The sequence below is a fragment of the Schistocerca serialis genome, chromosome 4, assembly GCF_023864345.2.
Source record: "Schistocerca serialis cubense isolate TAMUIC-IGC-003099 chromosome 4, iqSchSeri2.2, whole genome shotgun sequence".
Classification (NCBI taxonomy): domain Eukaryota; kingdom Metazoa; phylum Arthropoda; class Insecta; order Orthoptera; family Acrididae; genus Schistocerca; species Schistocerca serialis.
This window is the reverse complement of record NC_064641.1, coordinates 835,489,868-835,515,490: the sequence shown is the minus strand read 5'-3', so window position 1 is coordinate 835,515,490 and position 25,623 is coordinate 835,489,868. Positions and strand designations below refer to the sequence as shown.

General features: G+C 39.9%; 1 protein-coding gene across 2 annotated transcripts in view; it reads left to right on the top strand.

The window, feature by feature from the left end:
- The window catches only part of LOC126473452 (ATP-dependent RNA helicase SUV3 homolog, mitochondrial), a 78,687-nt gene extending 53,484 nt beyond the window's left edge, over positions 1–25,203 (top strand). Inside the window, exons 11-13 of one of the 2 annotated variants that reach the window (XM_050100509.1) lie at positions 2,981–3,180; positions 3,313–3,428; positions 25,019–25,203. In XM_050100509.1, coding sequence (XP_049956466.1) covers positions 2,981–3,180; positions 3,313–3,428; positions 25,019–25,096 — 394 coding nt within the window. In that variant the 3' untranslated portion in view covers positions 25,097–25,203. Of the gene's footprint in view, positions 1–2,980; positions 3,181–3,312; positions 3,429–25,015 lie in introns of both variants that reach the window. The other variant, XM_050100508.1, reaches the window with a different exon arrangement.
- The last annotated feature ends 420 nt before the right edge of the window (positions 25,204–25,623 follow it).

Sequence of the window (25,623 nt, the reverse complement as noted above, 5' to 3'; positions counted from 1 at the left end):
GTTGGATTAACTTTCCTACGTAGTTTGTAATTAAATATGAGATTGTTAAAATTTGTGTGTCATGGTATGAAAGACCATCCACTCTTTATGACAGAATGCCCATCTAGTAATGAAGAATGAATAAAAATATTGTCTATGCTGTGCTACTGTTCCCCTGCACCCTAAAGGAAAAAACAAAGTCTGCATCAGATCACATGAATTTATGAGATCTACCAACATTCTTTTTCTTGCTCCATCATATACAAACTATTAAATTTAATAACTGTATAACAGTGCACAAATAATTTTGTCAGTACTAATTTTTATACCCGCTACAGCTGTAGTGCATGCCACAAAATGTAAACACACTACTGACGCGTGAGGCTTAGATGAACGACGTAAGCACACTCACGAATAATAGACCACTCGAGTCAATGACACAGGAAGGAAGATTGAGATTAATGAAAATCCACTAATAAGTTACTTTTACAGCAAAAATTAACACAAATAAACTTCAAAATAAGTAACTGACATCTAAAACTTTATAAAACATTGATGAGCAATTTCAACAGCAGTCCAGCACACATGACGTCACACTTCTGATCAGATAGTGTATGTTTGCAAAAGCATGCTTTAAACACAGTGGGACCTGTATGTAAGTGGTTATACCCACCATAGCAAAGATAACCTTGCTGGGAAAAGTGCTAAAGGAGGAGTTGCTTTGTTTGAAAATAACACATACTATTATATACATGTTGTTATTGACCTTTAAGCAGCTGCTGTTAAAATTAATTGGGAATGAAGATTACAGTGTTACTATTGGGAGATTACGATATTCACAATTTGTTATAGGGCTCATTCTCTCTTTGTTCTGGGTATCATGTTTTAGAGAGCATCTTGATTTCTCAGCTGCTGTGTATTCTCAACAGTGGCAGACAATCTTTTCAGCAGTTTTATTGGTTCATCCTCAGCCAAAGCCCTTGCAGATTATGCTCAATTAGAAGTCAGTGATAAACTACATTCCAGTGACTTTTTGTCACTGTGGATCGCTCTATCAGATGGATAAGTTTCTGAAATATACTAGCAAAATTGGTGATCAGCAGAGCACAGTGTACTCCATGCTGCCAGTTGGCTGTTTTTTTAAAACTGGGATGGCAGTACCACCATGCCACTGATTTATCCACCTTGGCGGTCAAGCATTGTAGACAGTGATGAGTGACACACGGCACAGATGAGACTCTCAAGCAGTTTAAATATTACACTATTAGGTTTAAATACAGACCAGGAGCGGAAACCTAGTCTTTCAGGCAGCAATGGCCAAAGCTCGATGTACAATCAAAGAGAGCAAGAAAAGTTAATGGCAAATGTTCCTGCTTTCTCTCCATTCTCCTAGTTTTTTGTCTCTAAACTCTACCTGAGTACTTGATAATGCCAGAGCATTTTGCATTGGCTAGTGCCACTGCAAGCAGAAATCCAATATTCTGCCGCTGCTACATGACTGTGTGTGTGTGTGTGTGTGCGTGTGTGTGTGTGTGTGTGTGTGTGTGTGTGTGAGAGAGAGAGAGAGAGAGAGAGAGAGAGAGAGATTTTATCCATTGTCGTCATATTTTTAATTTACTTGATTTACAAATAATTTACATGCAGAACTGTGCTCCATTTTAGGTGACAATGAGATGAATGTGGTGCAGATTTAAGATTCTGTAAAATGTAGAAACCTCATCACTATTTTGGGCTTCGTCCTGTATTATCCATCTTTAAAAAACTTTTGAGTGTTTGGCAAAATTAGTGTTTTGCAGTTTCTATGATAATTTAAACATGTGGGTGGAGGTGAGTGAGATTGGGAAAGAGCGAGTGTAATTATAAACTTGAAACTACCTGGCAGATTAAAACTGTGTGCTCGATCGAGACTCGAACTCAGGACCTTTGCCTTTTGCGGGCAAGCGCTCTACCATCTGAGCTACCGAAGCACGACTCACGCCCGGTCCTCACAGCTTTACTTCTGCCAGATGGTAGAGCGCTTGCCCGCGAAAGGCAAAGGTCCCGAGTTCGAGTCTCGGTCGGGCACACAGTTTTAATCTGCCAAGTAGTTTCATATCAGCGCACACTCCGCTGCAGAGTGAAAATCTAATTCTGGAATTATAAACTTAGTTGCTTAAAGTCATGGGAAGGGCTGTCCCATTTGCAGATGCAACATTTATGATACCTGAGTGTACTTTTTTAATGTTTTACAAAAATCAAACTGTGGAAACTCCAGGTAGGAATATCAACAATGTAGGAAAACACAGATTGCTGTTTATCGTAAAGAAGACATGTTAAGATGTAGACAGGCACAATGTCCTTTATTTGTGCCTGTCTACAAATTGACATGTCTTCTTTATGGTAAGTAGCACTCTGTCTTTTCCTACATTGTTGTTTTTAATGTTTTGAACACAATTAGCTCCAATTTTTTAGTAAGGGAACTGATAACCTTGTTGAGCATGTGGAACTCCTCTTCCTCTCCCCTACACTCACAAACTATTGCAAGCAGTAAGCCCTTTGTTTCCCTGAACTGTGGAACTACTCATATAGTGCATAGCAGGATGCTTTATAGCTTAACATGCAGTGCAAACTACATTGTAACTTAAAGATTTTTTTCAGGCATAAAACTCAAGTTAAGTTGGAGAACAGTTCTCATATCAAACAATAGAAACTCGAGGTTGGAAAATAGATAATATAAAAATATAGGAAAACAGATTGCTACGTACTGTAAAGATGACACATTAAGTTGCAGACAGGCACAATTATGTGCAAGTGTCTTAATTGTGCCTGTCTGCAACTTAATGTCATCTTTATGATAAGTAACAATTCTTATATGTGATATTTGGAACATTAATACAAGGAGACACACTCTCTCTCTCTCTCTCTGTGTGTGTGTGTGTGTGTGTGTGTGTGTGTGTTTTTATGTATTGGTGGTGCACATTAATTGCTAAGAACTTCACTGAGAAACCTTTTGCTTTTCTAGTTATCGCTTTATGGACTTGTTTCCTGATCCTGTGCTCGTTCGAGACATTCAAAAGGAACTGGACGCTGTCATCCAGGAAGGTGTTTTCCAGCTTATGCGGTTGCTTCGAAACTCCGAGACATCTGTGAGCAGTGGCTCTGCTGCAGCAGCAGATGAAGATGACTTCGCTATTCACCAACAGAAGCATTCATATTTACGGGGTATGTATATGTTTCTTTTAATTTCATTCAAATTATGTATTAAGTGTTGATTATATGTGTAGTGACAATAACAATTGTGTGAATGAAACTGCTCTTATGTACCTTGTTTTATAGCCTTTTATGTTGTTTTAGGGCGCAAAAGTGGGAGTTCTCAATTAATGGGTCATGGAAAACTAACAGAAAGGCTACTAGCACAAGGTCTGCTTACACCAAGTATGCTTCAGGAGTTGAAAAAAGAATGGAGTCAGGTATGAGAATGGAGACAAAATTACTTTTCCATAAAATCTTCTGTGTTGTAAAAGACATGGCCTACAGTCCAGAAAGGTTTTATCAAAATTGACACCTACCTCAAAAATTTACAAACATGCATAAATTATGTTATAAATTAATGTGATGGTTTGTTGCCAAGAAGTATCCAACTGAATTTAGAGCATCCTCTTTGCATGAAACAGATTTTGTACAAACCTTTAGCCCCCTTATAGGTTAGTGGCTTTCTTGTCTCAGTTGACTCTCAAGACAAGTTCATCTACTGCAGTGCCTCTGGCATTTTATTCCCATACTCTTCTGTTTGGAGTGGTCATTTTCATTTACAAGTAAGAACAAAAATTTCCTGTGTAGTTAAAGCAACTTACTGGTGAAAGTGAAGTCATGAGGGACTGTCCTTTTTACAGAAAATTGAAATATGGTAACAAAATGTAGGAACAGTCAATGACAATGTAGTTTATTAATGATCAAAGCAGAATTCATAGTGGAAGTTCTTATCAAAATTTGTGTGGTAAATTGTTCTCATTCCTGAGAACTGAAAAAATAGGAAAAATGTCATACAAACATTTCAGAAGATACCCATTTATTTGCTGGATAAAATATATACGTGCAAACACATAAGACAATATGTGGAACACAGTAAATAGCATCTGTTTGGTTTATACTTTGTATCTTGTTTTCTTGCTAAGTGCCAAATAACAACAAAAATTCTCTGTCTTGTTCAATGACTCTGACGTTTTCACTGTTGAAATACTATTCGATAAACATGTTTATTTACATTCTTATTTATGCATAGTGCTGGTGTTTTCTCTTTAAACTGCAAATACTTTTTGCTTTCAGATATACTGTCCCTCTTGTAGGAGAACACAAGTAGGAAAAAAATACCAGTGTAACTTTTAAGCATGCCACGAAAACAGAACAAACAACATGATTGACATTAAGTAGACACAGAAGCGCAAAATCTTTTTCTAGAACAGGAGAGAGCTTGACAAGAATAGCACACTCTTGAATGAGATTTTCACTCTGCAGCGGAGTGTGCGCTGATATGAAACTACCTGGCAGATTAAAACTGTGTGCCCGACCGAGACTCGAACTCGGTCGGGCACACAGTTTTAATCTGCCAGGAAGTTTCATATCAGCGCACACTCCGCTGCAGAGTGAAAATCTCATTCTGGAAACATCCCCCAGGCTGTGGCGAAGCCATGTCTCCGCAGTATCCTTCCTTTCAGGAGTGCTAGTTCTGCAAGGTTCGCAGAAGAGCTTCTGTAAAGTTTGGAAGGTAGGAGATGAGATACTGGCAGAAGTAAAGCTGTGAGTACCGGGCGTGAGTCGTGCTTCAGTAGCTCAGTTGGTAGAGCACTTGCCCGCGAAAGGCAAAGGTCCCGAGTTCGAGTCTCGGTCGAGCACACAGTTTTAATCTGCCAGGAAGTTTCATAGCACACTCTTGTTATGGTTGCTTTCTGACATACATGCAAGCACAAAAGGCGTAAGCACTTCGAGTAGTTGTGGACCAGAAAGCCACTCATGCAAAACAGACGTTTCAGGTCCACTGAGTGGCCACAAATTACTCAGATTGTGTCTCCCTCCCTCCCTCCTCTCTCTCTCCTCCCCCTCCCCCTCCCTCCCTCTCCCTTCCCCTCCCCCTACCTCCCCCTCCCCCCTCCTCCTCCTCCTCCTCCTCCTCCTCCTCCTCCTCGTCCTCCTCATCCTCCTCCTCCTCCTCCTCCTCTTCTTCTTCTGCTCTCTCCCTCCTCTGTGTGTGTGTGTGTGTGTGTGTGTGTGTGTGTGTGTGTGTGTGTGCGTGCTGAAGTAGATACTGTGAGCAGATACTATGATTCAACTGTAACATCATTTCCTCTGAAATCCCATCAGTATGGTATAACTGCTTTTCATCAGAATCTCATACTCTGCTGTTGGATTTTGCTGAACACTTCCCTAGGTTCCTGAGAGTAAATGGTTGATAAATGAGAGGTTATTGAACTAAGTTGTGCTTTGTATTACTGTTCCCCAAAAACATTGGACTCTGTCCATTCTTGTGGTCTGATGGACAGAGGTAACACACCACAATGATCCAGGATCTTACCTTTGTTTTTGATGGGATAAGTCATATCTCAACCTTGAGAAAATGTGTGGTTGTTGAGGAGAAATTCCAAATGTGCCAAGTGAGGTGATGCTGTTGTAAGAGTGTTCAGGATGGTAGCAATTCAAATTCACATCTCTCTACACACATTTAGGTTTTCCATATTTCCCTGTATCATTGATGACAGATGGTTTCTTTAAAAAAGGCACATCTGATTTCATTCTCGAGTTTTCCTTAACCTGAGCTTGTGCTCTATCTCAAACAACATTGGCAATGGGATGTTAAGCCTTGATATTTTTTCCTTACTTTCTGAATACAACAAAATGTCTGTGGCCCATGTTGGGGCTGAGTTACATTATACTTAAGCATATGGGCCTTTGTATCGTTTAAACAGCCCTACTCTTAATTTCCTATAGGACAAAAGTGAAACCCACTACTTCAATTAATCAAACTACAATTAATTTCAGTATTAAGTTAAGAAGCAGTTAGATGCAATATTACTTCTGCTTACATTGAGAAAGTACTTAAAGAATTACAGGGTGTAATAACTTGCTCAAAAAACTGTGGTCTGGCATTCTCCTTAATTAATTAAATAAGACATACTATTAATACATAATTATAATCCCAGAGCTTTACCATCATAGTCTAAATTTCAGTATGGATTTTGTAATATGGCGAGTTTAAGGGTTGATATAAGAGTTATAAAATGAAGCAACAACGGATGGCAATAAGGAAACTAAGTAAGTGAATCAGGATGTGAAAAATATAGCTAATATTGCCAGAGGATATTAAATGCACAAGTCATTAATGTTTTTCAAAAAGCAGCATTGGAAGGGTGGACATTACGACAGACTTAGGGTACTGACATGAATTTGCTGTAGAATAAGGGAAATCGTGTTTTGCTTTTGTATTATTGCCTTTTATAGGGACTATAAAATTCTTCTGTAGGAGAGAACATGTATTTGAATGCAGTGTCTCTGTGAAACTCAGCTAGCACAGTTTATTCATGAGATCAATATGACTGTAGATAGAAATGTCCAGTTTGGTAATCTGTTCCTTAGCTTCCCAAAGTGATCCAGTACAATTTCATGCTGTCACTTAATGGATAAAATAGAGCTTATGGAATATTTGACTATCTTTTTCAATTGATTGAGGACTTCCTTGCAAACAAAACTCTATATATTGCCCACAATGGGGGAAAATTGTCATGGCGGAAAATTGTCAGAAGAGAAAGCTGTGAGCATGCCCTGGGGACTGTTACTGTTCACAGTGCACAAGATAGCAAATAATTAATGAAATTTGTTGGAGTCTTCTTGGGGCTGTTTTGGGGTGGGGGGATGCTGATATATATCAAAAATTGCTGTGATCAAACAATGGAAACTCCGGGTAGGAATATCAGCAGTGTAGGAAAAGATAGATTGCTAGTTACTGTAAAGAAGACACATCAAGTTGCAGACAGGCACAACTGAAAGACACTCATATGTAGCCTTCGGCCACAGCCTTCATCAGTAAACACACTCACACACAAAGCAAGCAAGCAAGCACACCTCACGCACACACAATTGCCAACTCTAGCATTCGAGCCCGAAATGCTGGAGTTGGCAGTTGTGTGTGCGTGAGGTGTGCTTGCTTGTGTGTGTGAATGCAGTGTGTGTATGTCTCTCTTTACTGACAAAGGCTGTGGCTGAAAGCTACATGTGAGTGTCTTTTAATTGTGCCTGTCTGTAATTTGGCGTGACTTCTTTACAGTAAGTAGCAATCTTGTCATTTCCTACACTGTTGAAAATTGCTGTAAATTAGGGTAGTACTTGCTACAGGTACTTGGTACAGGGATTGACAGCTTTTCATTAATGTAAACAAATGTGACATATTTTTACTTCGTGTAAAGGCATGAAGATGCATTCTTATTTGATTGCACCCCTACCAATCAATCAGTGGAAACAGTCACTGATAAAATATACAGTGGTACGTGCTGGGGACAATTTGATAAAACTAGTTTCCCAATTGATATTCATTGGGTGGATCACAAGTACACTTAATTCATCTGTGAAGATCACTGTGACAGTAAAATTAGCTAAATAAAATCTTAAGTACATGTTAGCTGAATAAAATGATCTGGAAAGAATAAAAGCAGATACATTCGCTGAAGAAAACCCACATACATTCTGCAGCTTCACAAAAACTGGGAATGAGGGAGGCCTACTAATGGAGAGAGAGGAAGGAAGAAGGAAACATTAAGGTAAATGGCATTAAAACACTTTTCATTTGTTGTCAACAACAAGTATTACCCAGATTCTTGTGCTCAACCTCTCTATTACTAATGATATGCTTTTGAGATAAGTATAATGTTTATTGTAGCCATATATAGTATTATTTCTGTCAATTCATAAAGTAATTTAAATTCCAATTAAATGAATGATTCAGCATTCATTAGCCCTACATGCCAGTCTCGACTTAAGTACAAAGAAAACATGGATTCTCTCCACCTTGCAATTGTGTAAACTGTGTCATAATTTTAGGGGGAAGTGATGTGTGTAAAAGCAAAACTAGCCTTGCAGTAAGGGCACTGAGAGAATTTTTATGAAATATTTCACAAGCGAAGGTTTATGTTGTATTCCCATGGAGAGAACTTTATTGACAATTCTTGTGTAAATAGAGAAATCATTGCACAAACTGAAAAATCAGAAAGATTTTTAGCAGTTTTGTACATACAACTCTCAGTGAAGTAATTAGTTCTGTCAGAGAGCATTTTGCTAGATATGGATGGCACAGTAACCTCCTAGACAAAGGAATGCTGGCCAATGAAATTTTGCAGGTGATAAAAATTTCTGGAGTGCACACCAACATAAAAATTGCTCTGCCTGCAACAGATTTGCTGCCAATTCCAAAAGAAACAGAGGATAACCAGCAGTATACCAGGAATAAGAATCCATGGTCACACCTACTGAGGAAGAAGTTACATCAACACCAGCGTGTGAACCATTACTACGACATGCAGCATCATCAGTAGAACCAGAAGCAGCAGTGGAAAATTTAGAAGCAGCAGAACAGACATCGATATTGGAAACAGCAGAGCAAACATCAGCAATGGGTCTTCAGTCAGCTGCTGGTGTAGCGCCTGAATCGATGGAAAGAAGCATCAGAACAGGAAGTGCACAAAAGTGAACCAGATTTTTGTGGCATCCAGAGGTAGAGGAAAAGCATCTAAAATCAGAAGAATTGAAAATTTTATTAGTCTCATAATGACAGAGCATAGTCTAAATGAGATGAAATAGAAATATGAAAGTGAGGGAGTAGCAAGATATATGGAGAGCAGGGTAGGGGACTACACTCCACAGTAGATCTCGAATTGGACAGAATTTTGCTTTGAAGTTGCAGCAGTAGAAATAAAATTCAGGGGGGGGGGGGGGGGATGACTTCTAGTAGGCATATGTCAGTCACATATCTTAAATGTTGAAAATCATTTACTGGAAGTTGATAGGCTACTACACAAAGTCATGAAGAAACACAATTTTTTAATAACACATCACAGTTTTAGGACATACAACGTACAGTTTCATGTAAAAAATCCTAAAAGATGTAGGACAACAATATAGAAGTGACATTGAGTAACAGACAGGCACGACAAAAAGGCAACTATACATTTGAGCTTTCTAATGTAAGTTTCTAATGTAAGTTTCTAATGTAAGGGCTTCTTTTGATGTAGAAAACACACACACACACACACACACACACACACACACACACACACACACATCCTGGCCACTGTCTCTGCCTGCTGAGGTCACAGTGCATATAGCAGCTGTGCCTGATGGGAACACATTCTGTGAGTGATGGCTGCAAGGAAGAGGCTGGGACAGGGAGGGGGAGGTATAGCAGGATAGAGGTGGGGGAAGTTGTAGTGCTGCTTGTGGCTGTGGGAGCATGCCGGGGGTTAGGGTAGAGATGTTTGATACCGTTGAGTGGTTTGAGAGTGAGTCGGGGGAGGGGGGGGGGGGGCTGAGCAGAAAACAGAAGTTAGGGGAGGGGAAAAAAAGACCAGTGAGTGTTGGTGGAATAGAAGGCTGGGTAGTGCTGGTGTGGGAGCAGGGAAATTGATAGGTAAGTGAGGGACAGGGAGTAGTGAATGTTGCGGCCAAGTGGGTTACAGGAATATAGAATATATTGCAGGGAGAGTTCCCACCTGTGCAATTCAGAAAAGCTGGTGTTGGTAGGAAGGATCCAGATGGCACAGGCTCTGAAGCAGTCATTGAAGTGAAGCACACTGTGTTGGGCAGCATGTTTAGCAACTGAGTGATCCAGGTGTCTATTGGGCACAGTTTGTTGGTGACCTTTCATGTGGAAAGACAGCTTGTTGGTTGTCATGCCCACATAGAAAGCAGAACAGTGGTTGAAGCTTAGTTTGTAGATCTCAGAACTGCTTTCACATGTGGCCCTGCCTTTGATGGGATAGGAGATACCTGTGACCGGACTTGAGTAAGTAGTGATGGGAGTATGTATGGGACAGCTCTTTGCATATAGGTCTGTTGCAGGGATGTGAGCCATAAAGGAACAACAAAATGTACAGAAGCATCAAGCACATAAACAGACCATGTATAGACAAACTAAAACTTCAGTTGTGAATACTGTTATCACAGATCATTGTGGACAAACAGTTGAATGGTGAGATGATATAAAAAATGAAGCAAATGTAGTAGCTGAATTTTGACAAACTAAACTTAGTAATTTGCTAAAAAGCAGATAAATGGTATGAATAAATAGAGGATACTGCAGAAAATAGCTGGAAATCTTTTTGTGAAGTATTAAGACACCACATAAATGTAGCTTGTCATTAAGTGCACAGAACTGTTATGGTAAACCAAACAAGAAATGGGTCACCATGGAAATTAAAAATGATATGGCGTTATGAAAATCACTAGAAAGATAAAGGACAGACCAGTCATGAGACTTACAAGTGCAAGAAAAAAGCATATACTGTGATGATAAGAAAAACCAAAGGCTTGTCACCAAAAACTGGAAATATAAACTTCTTCTGACATCTCTGGAATTACATATATAAAAGAGGAAAGAAAGAATCATGTCCTGAAAGATACAAATATAATATTGAGAAGGGAGGGTAAAGAAGTTGCAGATTCATGACAAGTGTCTAATAGTTTCTATCAGCACTACACAGCTTTAGTTGACAAACAGAGAGCAGGGAAGTCCCAATGGGGTGTCTAAGAGTTTGCACCTACTCCCAACAGATGAATTGGAAGTTTGAGAAATGATTGAAGCACCAAAATACAAAAATACGTAGGGCATATGAGCAAAACTGGTTAAACAGTGTACTAGATATCTTGCAAATTCTCTGACATTCTTGATTTAGTTGTGAAGGAATTAGTATTTCCAAAATGCTTAAAAAGGAGCGTACTGGGACCAGCATTTAAAGGGAGGGTTAAAGGGAAGGAGATCTGGGAAACTATAGACACATCAAAACTTTTCTTTCTAAAATAGTAGAAACAATGATTAAAGACCGAGTACTAAACTTAATATAGAAGCGAAATATTTTAAATGAAGCACAGCATGGGTCCAGAAAATGGAGCTCAACAAGACTGTTGTGGCAAAGTTCATGACAAACATAACTGAGGCTGGATGATCAGTGGGAAGTATCTGGTATATACCTAGATCATTCGAAAGCTTTTGATAGTTTGTATCCATAATTCTTCTAGAAAAACTGCATTGCTATGGCATAAGACATGAATCTGCAGATATTATGAAAATCTTTGTTGAAGATGGGTAGCAGTGTACAGAGATAAAAATTTGAATCTGGAAATAATGCTCATCTTTTTTATACATCGATGCACCAAAGAAACTGGTATAGGCATGCATATTCAAATACAGAGATACGTAAACATGCAGAATATGGCGCTGCTGTCAGCAAAGCATATACAGGGTGTTACAAAAAGGTACGGCCAAACTTTCAGGAAATATTCCTCACACACAAAGAAAGAAAATATGTTATGTGGACATGTGTCCGGAAACGCTTACTTTCCATGTTAGAGCTCATTTTATTACTTCTCTTCAAATCACATTAATCATGGAATGGAAACACACAGCAACAGAACATACCAGCGTGACTTCAAACACTTTGTTACAGGAAATGTTCAAAATGTTCTCCGTTAGCGAGGATACATGCATCCACCCTCCGTCGCATGGAATCCCTGATGCGCTGATGCAGCCCTGGAGAATGGCGTATTGTATCACAGCCGTCCACAATACGAACACAAAGAGTCTCTACATTTGGTACCGGGGTTGCATAGACAAGAGCTTTCAAATGCCCTCATAAATGAAAGTCAAGAGGGTTGAGGTCAGGAGAGCGTGGAGGCCACGGAATTGGTCCGCCTCTACCAATCCATTGGTCACCAAATCTCTTGTTGAGAAGTGTATGAACACTTCGACTGAAATGTGCAGGAGCTCCATTGTGCATGAACCACATGTTGTGTCGTACTTGTAAAGGCACATGTTCTAGCAGCACAGGTAGACTATCCCGTATGAAATCATGATATCGTGCTCCATTGAGCGTAGGTGGAAGAACATGGGGCCCAATCAAGACATCACCAACAACGCCTGCCCAAACGTTCACAGAAAATCTGTGTTGATGACGTGATTGAACAATTGCGTGCGGATTGTCGTCAGCCCACACGTGTTGATTGTGAAAATTTACAATTTGATCACGTTGGAATGAAGCCTCATCCGTAAAGAGAACATTTGCACTGAAATGAGGATTGACACATTGTTGGATGAACCATTCGCAGAAGTGTACCCGTGGAGGCCAATCAGCTGCTGATAGTGCCTGCACACGCTGTACATGGTACGGAAACAACTGGTTCTCCCGTAGCACTCTCCATACAGTGACGTGGTCAACGTTACCTTGTACAGCAGCAACTTCTCTGACGCTGACATTAGGGTTATCATCAACTGCACGAAGAATTGCCTCGTCCATTGCAGGTGTCCTCGTCGTTCTAGGTCTTCACCAGTCGCGAGTCATAGGCTGAAATGTTCCGTGCTACCTAAGATGCCGATCAATTGCTTCGAACGTCTTCCTGTCGGGATACCTTTGTTCTGGAAATCTGTCTCGATACAAACGTACTGCGCCACGGCTATTGCCCCGTGCTAATCCATACATCAAATGGGCATCTGCCAACCCCGCATTTGTAAACATTGCACTGACTGCAAAACCACGTACGTGATGAACACTAACCTGTTGATGCTACGTACTGATGTGCTTGATGCTAGTACTGTAGAGCAATGAGTCGCATGTCAACACAAGCACCGAAGTCAACATTACCTTCCTTCAATTGGGCCAACTGGCAGTGAAGCGAGGAAGTACAGTACATACTGACGAAACTAAAATGAGCTCTAACATTAAGCGTTTCCGGACACGTGTCCACATAACATCTTTTCTTTATTTGTGTGTGAGAAATGTTTCCTGAAAGTTTGGCCGTACCTTTTTGTAACACCCTGTATAAGACAACAAGTGTATGGCACAGTTGTTAGATCGGTTGCTGCAAATACAATGGCAGGTTATCAAGATTTGAGTGAGTTTCACACAAGCGATGGGACACAGCATCTCCGAGGTAGTGATGAAGTGGGGGTTTTCCCATACGACAATTTCACGAGTGTACCGTGAATATCGGGAATCCAGTAAAACATCAGTCTCCGACATCACTGCTGCTGGAAAAAGGTTTGCAGGAACGGGACCAACGACGACTGAAGAGAATTGTTCACCATAACAGAAGTGCAACCCTTCCACAAATTGTTGCAAATTTCAGTCTGGGCCATCAATATGTGTCAGCGTGCAAACCATTCAATGAAACATTATCAATATGGGCTTTTGGAGCCGAGGGCCCACTCGTGTACCCTTGATGACTGCTCAACGCAAAGCTTTACGTCTTTCATGAGCCCATCAACACTGATATTGGACTGTTGATGACTGGAAACATGTTGCCTTTTCGGATGAGTCTCGTTTCAAATTATATCGGGTGGATGGACGTGTATGGGTATGGAGACAGCCTCATGAATTCATGGACCTTGCATGTTGCAGCGGACTGTTCCAGCTGGTGGAGGCTCTGTAATGGTGTGGGGCATGTGCAGTTGGAGAGATAGGGGATCTCTGATACTTCTAGATCTCTGACAGGTGGTACGTACATAAGCTTTCTGTCTGATCACCTGGATCCATTCATGTCCATTGTGCATTCCGACAGCCTTGGGCAGATCCAGCAGGACAATGAGACACCCCACATGTCCAGAATTGCTACACGGTGGCGTCAGGAACACTCTTCTGGGTTTAAACACTTCTGCTGGCCTCCAAACTCCCCAGACATGAACATTATTGAGCACATCTGGATGCCTCACAACATGCTGTTCAGAAGAGATCTCCACACCCTCATACTCTTACGGATGTATGGACAGCCCTAAGGATTCATGGTGTCAGTTCCCTCCAGCACTACTTCAGACATTATGATATGAAGATGGTATCTGTTCTTTTGGACATGTCTGAAAGAACAGATACCATTGGTGATCTTGCAGCTTTCGAAGAATGAAATTACAATGAAATCCAGACCTTTAGCTGCTTACAGGCATTGACAAATATCAGAGAGGACAGTTGAAAACGTGTGCCCCAACAGGGACTCGAGCCCAGGATCTCCTGTTTACATGGCAGATGCTCTATCTGTCTGAGCCACCGAGGACACAGTGGATAGTGCAACTGCAGGGACTTACGAGGTGTGTTTTTTAAGTAATTACCGTTTTGAAATTAAAAAAAGATGTGCTAAGATATCTCAATAATTTTATTTTTACATGAAAGCCTGTACCTTAATCTACTTTTCTACATAATTTCCGTCAATATTGAGGCATTTGTCATAACGTTGTACCAGTTTTTGAATACCCTCCTCATAGAAATCTGCTGCCTGACTTGTTAACCACTGCATCACCACTGTTTTGACTTCGTCATCGTCTTGAAGACACTGACCGCCACCGTGCGAGGTGGCTCAGTGGTTAGACACTGGACTCGCATTCGGGAGGACGACGATTCAATGCCACATCCGGCCATCCTGATTTAGGTTTTCCGTGATTTCCCTAAATCACTCCAGGCAAATGCCGGGATGGTTCCTCTGAAAGGGCACGGCCGACTTCCTTCCCCATCCTTCCCTAATCCGATGAGACCGATGACCACGCTGTCTGGTCTCCTTCCCCAAACCAACCAACCAACACTGACCGCCCTGGTGTTTCTTCAAGTGCAGGAACTGATGGTAGTCACTGGGCGCAAGATCTAGGCTGTACGGAGGATGATCTAGAGTTTCCCATCGAAAAGATGTGATGAGATCTTTGGTCTAATTCGCCACATGCGGACGGGCATTATCTTGCAGCAAAACGATGCCCTTGCTCAACTTGCCACATCTTTTGTTCTGAATTGAATGGCGCAGATTGTGCAATGTCTTACAGTAAGCTGCTGCATTGATTGTCTCATTACGAGGCAGAAATTCCACAAGCAATACTCCTTTTCTGTCCCAAAAAACTGTGCACATGATTTTCTGGGCAGAAATTGTTTGCTTAAACTTTTCTGGGCCACCCATGTTTCATCGCCCATAACAATTTGGCTGAAAAAATCATCACCGTCGTTGTGATACCGCTCAAGGAAAGTCTATGCACTGTCTAAACGTTTGGTTTTGTGCACATCTGTCAACATTTTCGGTACCCAACGTGTGTACAATTTTTGGTAATTCAAGTGCTCAGTCACAGTGCCATACAAAACACTACGAGAAACATTAGGAAAGTCATTCCGCAAGGTGGAAATGGTAAAGTGTCTGTTTTCTCTCACCTTATTGTCCTCATCCTGCACCAAACTTTCGTTAATGACCGAAGGACGCCCACTCTGTTGTTCAGCATGCAGCCATTTTTAAATGCTCTCACCCACTTTCTTACCAATCCATCACTCATAATGTTTTCTCTGTAAACTGCACAGATCTCATGATGAATATCGATCGCTTTTAGGCTTTTAGCACTAAGAAATCTTATAACTGCCCGTACTTCACAGTCAGCGGGACTCACGATTATCGGAGGCATCTTAAACACTCAGTACACAATGTAAACAAGGAAGAATCAGACTGTGATGGCATCAGTGCGTAGACAACAGATGTAGGTACCCAGTGTGCATGCCCAGAACGCCGACCGCAGCGCTGTGTGGCAAAACGGTACTTACTTAAAAAACACGCCTTGTATTTGGCATGCTCTCTGTGAGACCCACATCTCCAACTTACTGTCCACACACTACTCACAGCAGTCAATCTACCGATTCGTGTAAAAGTTCAGGCAATGTGAGTGCATCCGCACAGAAGATGATCATTGGCCGGTAAGCCTTATCTATATGAATATGGTATCTGTTCTTTCAGACATGTCCGAAAGAACAATACCATCTTCATGTCTGAAAGAACAATATCATCTTCATATAGATAAGGCTTACTGCACTTCTTCAGTGCAGGTGCACTCACATTGTCCGAACTCTTACGGGAATCGGTAGATTGACTGCCGCGAGTAATCAGCGTAGTGGGCAGGGGCACTACAAATGTAGTGTGTGGACAGTAAGTTGGAGATGTGGGTCTCATGGAGAGTGTGCCAGAGATAAGCCCCAGCAGTCGCACTATCCTCTGTGTCCTTGGTGGCCCAGATGGATAGAGCATCTGCCATGTAAGCAGGAGATCCCGGGTTCGAGTCCCGGTTGAGGCACACATTTTCAGCTGTCCCCGTTGATATTTATCAACGCCTGTAAGCAGTTAAAGGTCTGGATTTCATTGTAATTTCACTTAAGATGTTAGTTGAGTCCACACCATGTCATGTTGTGGTACTTCTGCGTGTTCGTGGGGGCCCTATACGTTATTAGGCAGGTGTACCAGTTTGTTTGGCTCTTCAGTGTTCAGTGTAAATGACATTCTGACTGCAGTAAGTGAAAAAGTGGTTATGTCTGTAGGTGACACAGCTTTACTAGTACGTAGTGACTCAGTAAAGATCTGGAAAAGAAGGCTAGTGAGAACATGCAAATGGCAGAAAGATATTTTAGAGAAAATAATCTGTTGGTTAATAGGAAGAAAACAACATATTCAAGATTTGAAACAAACAGAACTATCAGCGTGCAGGACTTTATTCTCGACATTGGGGTTGCAGACCTAGAAGAAATGAAATGTAGTAGGTATCTGGGAATAGAGGTGCACAACTTTCTAGCATGACAAAACCACTTTGATAAGGTGTGCACAAAAAAATAGTACAAATATATTCTTAATGAAGAAAATGCCCTATACAATAAATGCAAAATTCTTGTTAAAAATGTACTATGGACTAATCTTCCCACCCGTCTTGTACTGTATACCAATATACAGAGAAGCAACAAGAATAAATATTCAGAGAATTTTAAAACTTAAAAGAAAGCCATCAGATTCATTGGGAAATTTAACACCATGGGAACCCTGCAAAAACAAATTTAAAATATTAAGTGTACCTAGTTTGAACATATATGAGACAATACTCCTTTTAACAGTAAATTGTGCAGCATATTTAAACAGATAGTTTCATGACAACAACCCAAGAATAACTAGATAAAATTACCATATCAGCAGCAAATGGCTGCAGATGACAGATAGGGACCCTAGTGACGCAAGTAGCTCATTTTATAACAGAATATCATAAAGAACATAAGGGAACTGAGCACTTTCAAAAGAAAATTGAAGGAAAATCTAATCTGTGTATAAGGTGAAGCAATACATGCCAGCAAATTCATATAGCAGAAGTAAATCTAAAATGGAAAATGGTGTAGAACACTTCTCCCTTATGCGGATCCAAACTTCCTGAGGAATGAAACTAAAGTCGACAAACATGACAGCACAATCAGAATATGTGCAGGGGCTTTTCTCCCAGAAACTGATAAATTACTAATAGGAAAGAGAAAACTGGGTTTTTGAAGTTGGAAAAACGAAAGGAAGAAGAAAGAAAAGTTATGAAAATTTATTGATTTTTAATCAATCTGTTATAAAAAATACTATTGAGTATATTTTAAAACTGAGTATCAAAACAGCCATTTGAAGGAATAACGATGCTTCCTGTGAAATTGTCACATGTGGCCTTCTTTTGAAAGTTACCTAACAGGTTTTTGTATGACACCTGCCATTTTCACCATTTAGGATATTAATCTTTATCATAAGATTATTAAACAGTGTAACAAGCAACAGTGTAACAAGCAAGAGCTTCATAGAAGCTATCCATTCCCTAATAGATCAATTTCCAGTAGAATTTATCCTTAGGGGCTGAAAATTATTTGCAGTGTCATGGGGTTCTATTCCTCATGCTTCTTTTCTCTGCACTGTTCCAAGTAAAACACTACTTGGCTTTGCTTGTTGCTATTTGCAGTGCTGTAAAGAGTTTGTCTCTCTTGGTATCCTCTTTGTCAGGAAGAAATTTGTACACGTTGCATATGACTACCATCCTTTGAACCAGCATGTCTTGTAAATGAGTCTTATTAATCCAAGATAAGTAAGCAGCACATAATATGAAGTACACTCTTAAATTAATGGGATGGAAATATACATGTGCAGACAAACAAATGATAACAGTTTCAGAAAAATTGGATTAATTATTCAAGAGAAGGAGTTTTATTAATTGAGCAAGTCAATTATCCGTTGGTCCACCTCTGGTCCTTATAGAAGCAGTTATTCAACTTGGTGTTGATTAATAGTGTTGCTGGATGTCCTCCTGAAGGCTATCATGCCAAGTTTTGTCCAATTGGTGTGTTAGATTGACAAAATCCCGAGCTGGTTGGAGGGCCCTGCCAATAATGTTCCAAACATTCTCAATTGGGGAGAGATCTGGTGTTCTTGCTGGCCAAGATAGGGTTTGATAAGCATGAACACAAGCATAGAAACTCTTGCCCTGTGTGGGCAGACATTATTTTGCTGAAATATAAGCCCAGAATGGCTTGCCATGAAGGGCAACAAAATGGGGCGTAGAATATCATTGACATACTGCTGTGCTGTAAGGGTGCCGCTGATGCAGCCAAAGCGGTCCTGCTTATGAAAAGAAATGGCACCCCAGATCATCACTCCTGTTCGTTGGGCCGTATGGCGGGCAACAACCAGGTTGGTATCTCACTGCTGTCCAGGGTGTCTCCAGATAATCTTTGCTGGTCATCAGGGCTCAATTCAAAGCTGAACTCATCACTGCAAACAATTCTATTCTTTACATATCAGCGCACACTCCGCTGCAGAGTGAAAATCTCATTCTTGAATTCTACTCCAGTCACTGAGATTCCAGGCCAGAGACCAATGCATTATTGACATACTCAATTTGTAAAACTCTTTCTTGTGAATAAATCATCCATTTTTTCTGAAATTGTAATTAGTTTTTTGTCTTTACATGTATATCAGCTCTACCGATTTCCATGCCATTCAGATAATTACTTCGTGGTGCACTGAATCGGTTGCAACAAAACAGCAAAGCCTTACTGCTGGAAGATGTATGAATCAAACCCAGTATTGCTACATAAACCATGACATTATTTCTTTATATTGTTTCTTGAACAATATAATCAGTAGAAATGCAAAAGTACGCATTTACAATCATGTAGTGAGTTAAAGGCTTTTCATTGGCAGTTACAGAAGACATGAATATAATGTGGGAAGACTGCCGTTCTGTTCATGGCTGCCTCTTTCACTTGTCTCTCATGTAGTACCATCAGTTTTGTTTTGTTTTTCAGCAGCTATAATTTGGCAACACAAAGGAACTGGACATAATATTCTGTACTATAAGAACTGTAGAAATCTGAATAAGAATAAAAAATAAAATGAAAGTAAATACCTGGTAGCCTAGAAGTGAGTTGTGTTCCAATAGTGTAATTCCTGACTTGCATAGCAACTACATAGGTAGCAGCACAGGTTCCTGGTGTAAGCAGGGACATCAGTGTGTGGACAGCTGAGGCAGTATAGTTGAGAGTTACACCACTGTGCTTGCTATTGTTTTGAGTTTTCTCCATTCACTATGAACACTTGATCTTCTGACTGTTCCAATAATAGAATTTTACATATTTAATTGTTTGAATTGTTATTCGCCAACTGTTATAATGATAAAGACAGCACCAGGAAGCCAATTATTTGGGATAATAACGGATCCAGTGATGAATATTTTCCTTCACAGACTCAACCAGTGCTAGTCAGTGTCCTTTATTTTCTTGTTATCTTGTTACTTTACATCAAAATTAATAGTGTGCTATGTTTACTTGCTTTGACCAATATAAAGCACAATATCTTAGACATAATAGCTGCAGATAAATTCTACACTGTTACGTGCGCTGATAAAAACAAAAACTCCACCGCATCATCAACCAACAAATGGCAGTAACAATAAAAATGCTGCAACTATCATATTGCTTGTGATCATTGATGGAAGAAATGACACAGCATGCAGAAAAGAGTGGGAAGCTAAGCAAATTATGTATTGTAGAGGGGGCTGGGGGAAAAAATAGGCAGGTCAGAAAATAAAAGATACAGAAAACTAAAAGGGGGTGAAGACAGGAATAGTTACTGAGAAAAAAGCAGAGACTGAAGAATTTAATGAAAATTAACAACAGGTGGATGGATAGAGAACCAAGGACATGTAGCAATGACGGTTCCCACCTGTGGAGGTCTGAGAAAATGGCACCTGAGTGAAGAATCCAAATGGCCCATTTGGTAAAACAGGCACCAAGGTAACAACTGTCGTGTTGTAGAGCATGCTTCGCAGCAGGATATTGTGTTTTACCATTATAGACCCTCTGCAGACACCCATTCATTCTAACTGATGACTTATTGTAATCATACCAATGTAAAATGCTGAGTGGTGTTTACTATGTATGTGGGTATACAACAATGTGATGTATCATAGGTGGCTTGCCTTTGATAGTATGCTTTCCCAGGGTAGGAGGGTGCATAGGGCAAGTCTTACAGACAGAACAGTCACAGGAGTGGGAGCCGTAGGGCAGGGAAATGGGTGCAGAAGGAGCATAGGCTCTGAGAATGGTATTTTACATATTGAGAGCCAACGAAAAGCTGCTCTAGGTGTGGCGGGCAAAATGTTGAACAGAAGAGGCCTCATTTCAGGGCATGGTTTTAGGAAGACATAGCCTAGTCGAAGTAGCTGATTAATACATTCAAGAAGTGGATAATATTGAGTGACAGGTTGTTTTTTGAAGGGATCATCAGTACCAAGATTGGATGTGATGTCCTGGCATATCTGCTTTTGAGCTAGCTGGCAGGTTAATTACATCCAGTGATCACTGAGGTGAGAATTGTTGTGTATTACTGTAAAAAGTATGGATATTGAGTGCCAAGGAGGAACGTTTGACACGGAAAGGATGGCAACTGTCAAAATGTAAGCACTGTTGTTTGTTACTAGGTTTAATGTGAATGGAAGTCTGTAGCTGACCCTCATTGAGGATGAGGTTGGCATCAAGGAAAGTGACATTTTATTCAGAATAGGACCGTGTGAAATTTAATTGTAATAACATATTTCCATATTCCATGAATTTTAAGAGGTCAACCCCATCATTATTTCATATGGCAAAAATTTCATCAATGTATCTAAACCAAACCAGGGGCTGAAGACTTATGGATCCCAGGAAATACCCCTCTGACTGATCCATGAAGAGGTTGGCACAGGAAGGAGCCATCCTGACTCCATTGGCAATCAAGGCATACATATTTGCTCATATGCAGACTCTTTAGGGCAGTGCAACACCATTCTTACTTCAGCCATCACTGGACATAACTTCAGCCATCACTGGACATAATTACCCATCGGCCTAGCTCAAAACCAAATATTCCAGGCCATCACATCCAACCTGGCACTGATGATTCCTTCAAAAAACAGCTTAGGAATACATCTCTTGTCACTCAATATTATCCACATCTTGAATGTATTAATCAGCTACTTCAATAAGGCTGTGTCTTCCTAAAATCATGCCTTGAAATGAGGCATTTTGTCCGCCACACCTACAACAGCTTTTCGTTGGCCTGTCAATATCTACAATACTGTTGTCAGACCCTCCTCCTGCACTCATTTTCCTACCGTATGGCTCCCACCCTGGTGACTATCCCTCCATAAGACTTGCCCTATGCACCCTCCTATCCTGAGAAAACATACTATCAAAGGCAGAGCCACCTGTGAAACATCACATTATTGTGTACCCATTGTTATGTAAACACGACTCAGCCTTTTACATTGGCATGACTACAACCAAGTTATCAGTTAGAATGGATGGGCTTCAGCAGATGGACTGTACTGGCAATACACAATAGCCTGCTGCAAAGCATGCTCTACAACACTGTAGTTGTGACCTCAGTGCCTGCTTCACCACACGTGCCATCTGGATTCTTCCCCCGGGCGCCAGTTTCTTAGAACTACACGGTTGGGAACAGTCATTGCAACACATCCTTGGTTTTCTATCCCCCCACCTGTCCTTAATTTATGTTAATTTCTTCAGTCTCAGCATTTTTTCACAGCAACTATTCCTGTCTTCACTACCTTTTAGTTTTCTGTGTCTTTTATTTTCTGACCTGTCAAATTTTTTCTCCACTCCCATCTCTACCACATACAGTGTGTTAAGCATTCCACTCCTATTACATTGTGCATGATATTTTGTCGGTAATCTGTGCCTTACTTGTTACGATATCTTCCACCTTTAACTTCCCAGGTTTTCAAATCTTGTCTTTCCTTCTCATCCTATTTGGTAAGTCTCCCCTGACAGTGGTTTCTGGGCGAACATAAAACTGCAGCAAGCTCATAACAGATATTTTGTCGTAGTGATTGATGCAATATTATTACCAAGTCCCGAAAAAAAATCTCTTTCGTTTCATTGTAATGATGGACAATGACTTCTTGTATGTGGAAAACTGATTGAAGTCAGTCACAAAAAGGAAGACTGACACTGAAAAACATTAGTGTCATGGCTAAAGATGCAGTGGATTTGGTACCAAGAGAATGACACAGTCATACTCTTTTTTAAGGAAACTCTTTCAACGGACATGAGATTTCCCAAGTTGGACTTCTAGCAGTTGGACTTCAAGCTCTGATCTATTAAAGGGCACACAGTCTCTCTAACACAGCCCAGGGAAAATTGTACACATGACTGTGGGCTGTTACAGAAGAGAAGAAAGACATGGAAGAATTTTGCCCTCATGTCACCTGTTCTCTGGCACTACTTTTAGTCTCCCTTCTTCTGAAAATGCTGAAGACATGGAGCCACTGAACAGGAATGATAATATTGACAATGAATAACAGAGATTATGTAAATGCAGCGTTGTTGACTACCATGTATACTTTCACAATAATTAAAATGACAAGTGGTGGATATTCGTTTGGGCCCTTATATCAGGTCTGTAACTGGATAAAATTATTTAAATTCTTAATTTGAGTTAGAAGATCTATTCTGATACCATATATAATGAAAATAGTACAAAATACTGTTCAATTTTGCATAACAATCCTGAATTGACTATTGTTCACGACAAAGGGAGGTAGAAACATAAGGCACATTGTCACGGTTTTATGTTTCAAAAGTGATGGAAGCAGTGGTTAGAGGAATGAAACCTCAAAGATCAACAGAAGATGATTAACCGAAACATTAAAAATCCAGTGAGCAAAATCCAGTGAGCAATATTCTTCTTAAACGCAAAGGCACATCACACTTTACAGCATTAATGATGTTGTAATCTATAATACGTTAAATCAGTGGATGTATTGAACTGCAGAAGATACGCTCCTATGTGGCAATAAAAACTTCAGTAATGAGAGAGAACAGGGAGCTGGAGACAATGGCCAAATTATTACAACTTTTGACCATCAAATGTTGTTACAATACATTAAGGCAGGAGGGGATGTGTGCTATGTACTCACTCCTACAAGATTGTAAAAATTCATCAGGTAGTCATAAAACACAGAGTCATGCTCAGTGGTCACTGAAGAAACCAAAAGTTTATTTTTTTCTTAGATTCTGCAAGACCATCTAAGCAAAGCCTCTCATTTGTGGTTTTTAGTCACTACATAGATAGATGTCCTATTGTTGATTTAAAAACAAAACACAAAAAATTAATATTTGTAGTAGACTGTGTGTATGAGTGCAATACAGTAATAGCTTATAAACTGCTGTGAAGAACTCCTGTCCAGAACACCCTGTAAAACAAAATGTTTCACTTAAAATATGAAGATCTGTGACCAATTTAAAATGGAACATGTAGAATAACGTGCGCCTTTCTGTACAATGCCCCTGCATCCAGCCAGTGCCAGGTCAGGATTGGTGTGGGACCTGTTCAGTTTTGCAGGGAACCAACCTGACATGTATACAGGCTATTATTTCAATGGGGAGACCACTCCCAAAGGCATTTTAAAGTTACTTGCAGCCCTCCTGCCCTTCCCCCTCACAGCAGGGAGGAATCAGTGTACTCCTTTGGTGTGTGTCTAGAGTACTTTGCAACTGAGAAAGTTTTTTCAGTGTGTTTACAGAGGGTATAACAGTGACGGGACTTAGGAAACAGCCCATTATTTACTTTCGATGATGTGAAAAACTGCTTAAAAACCACATCTAGGTTGGCCAGTGCTCCAGCCTCCATCATTAATACTCAAGGCAAATTTGATTTGAGGCTGGTGTGCCCTCCCATGTCCCAGAAGTGGTTGTCTTTATGCACTCAGTTATCCGATATTGTCATGATGAAGTTTGTGTGTGAAGAGTTAAAATTCTTAGACACAAACACTGCAGTGTGTTCGGTTGCACTTTTTCTGAGCCAAGAATATCTTTTTTGAAGGCACAGGCTTGAACGTAATAGAGTGGCGTAACTGGAAATGATGAAATGGAAATAAAGATAAGTGAAAATCCTTCACATTTTAGTTGATATTCTTCTTATGTTCCCGTCCACAATGAACAATTTATGTACAAGATTCTGAATGTGATACTAAAAAGAAGACTATATCTCTGCCGTTAGATGGACATCACTGATTTTTATTTTTATAAGAATTATATTCAGAGACTGTGTTGACTTATTTTTGGTCATTTAAGCCACTCTCTTCCACAATCCACGTATTGAGGTTACAAACTGTTTTATTTGATGAATCATGCATATTATGTTTCACATCTATCACAAAGATATATATGTCATCTGTAAACATAATAATTGTAGAAACATCTATGATGTTTATTGGGAGATACATCTCAAATTTGTAGTATGGAGTTGATGCTCAAATAAATAGTGATGTCTCATCAAGATTGGTAAACATTTAATTTTTGTCACAGACATTACTTACTGTACAAAACTATGAAATTGTACACTGTAAGTGAAATTATTTTTCAAAACAACAAATCTGTACTTGATTGTGTCAGTATGTGTCATATGTTTCTTTGTCTTATATGTTTAAACACATATCATTTGATATTTTGTTTCACAGCAGACCTATGATGATGATAGTGATGATGATCCCACAGGCAAGCAACCAACCAAAAGATCTAGGAGGAAAAAAAAGAAATGAAGATACTGAAGATACCAATATTTATATTTGTGTGTGTTAATTGCTCATTACAAATTGAAATGAATTTTTGTGATTTGTAAATAAACATGATACTATAAAAATGTGAACTTACGTATGTTTCATTGTGATACCCATCAGTATTTACTGCCATCAGAAAGAAATAGCAAATTTTCGCATTCAGATGAGTGACTTAGAAATTACGTGAGCATAAAGCAGTTTGAGTGTTAACCGATCACTTAACCTGCATCTCTTGTAAAAGGAAACCACTTATATTATTCACTCAGTGGTGTTCCAACACAGCTTATTCTTAAATACGATACCAAAATTAATGGAGAAGGAACAAATAAATTATGTGTTTGGGACTCAGTTTCATATTTCTACTGTACTCTCAGTAGTGCTGTACTAGTTTCATAACACATTACCTAGGTTGTTTATTGTGATTATGTTGTTGTATTATTTGCACAATATAACTTAGCAAATTTCTGGTAGTGTAGGAATCAGTGGAAGTCATACAACATTGGACCAGT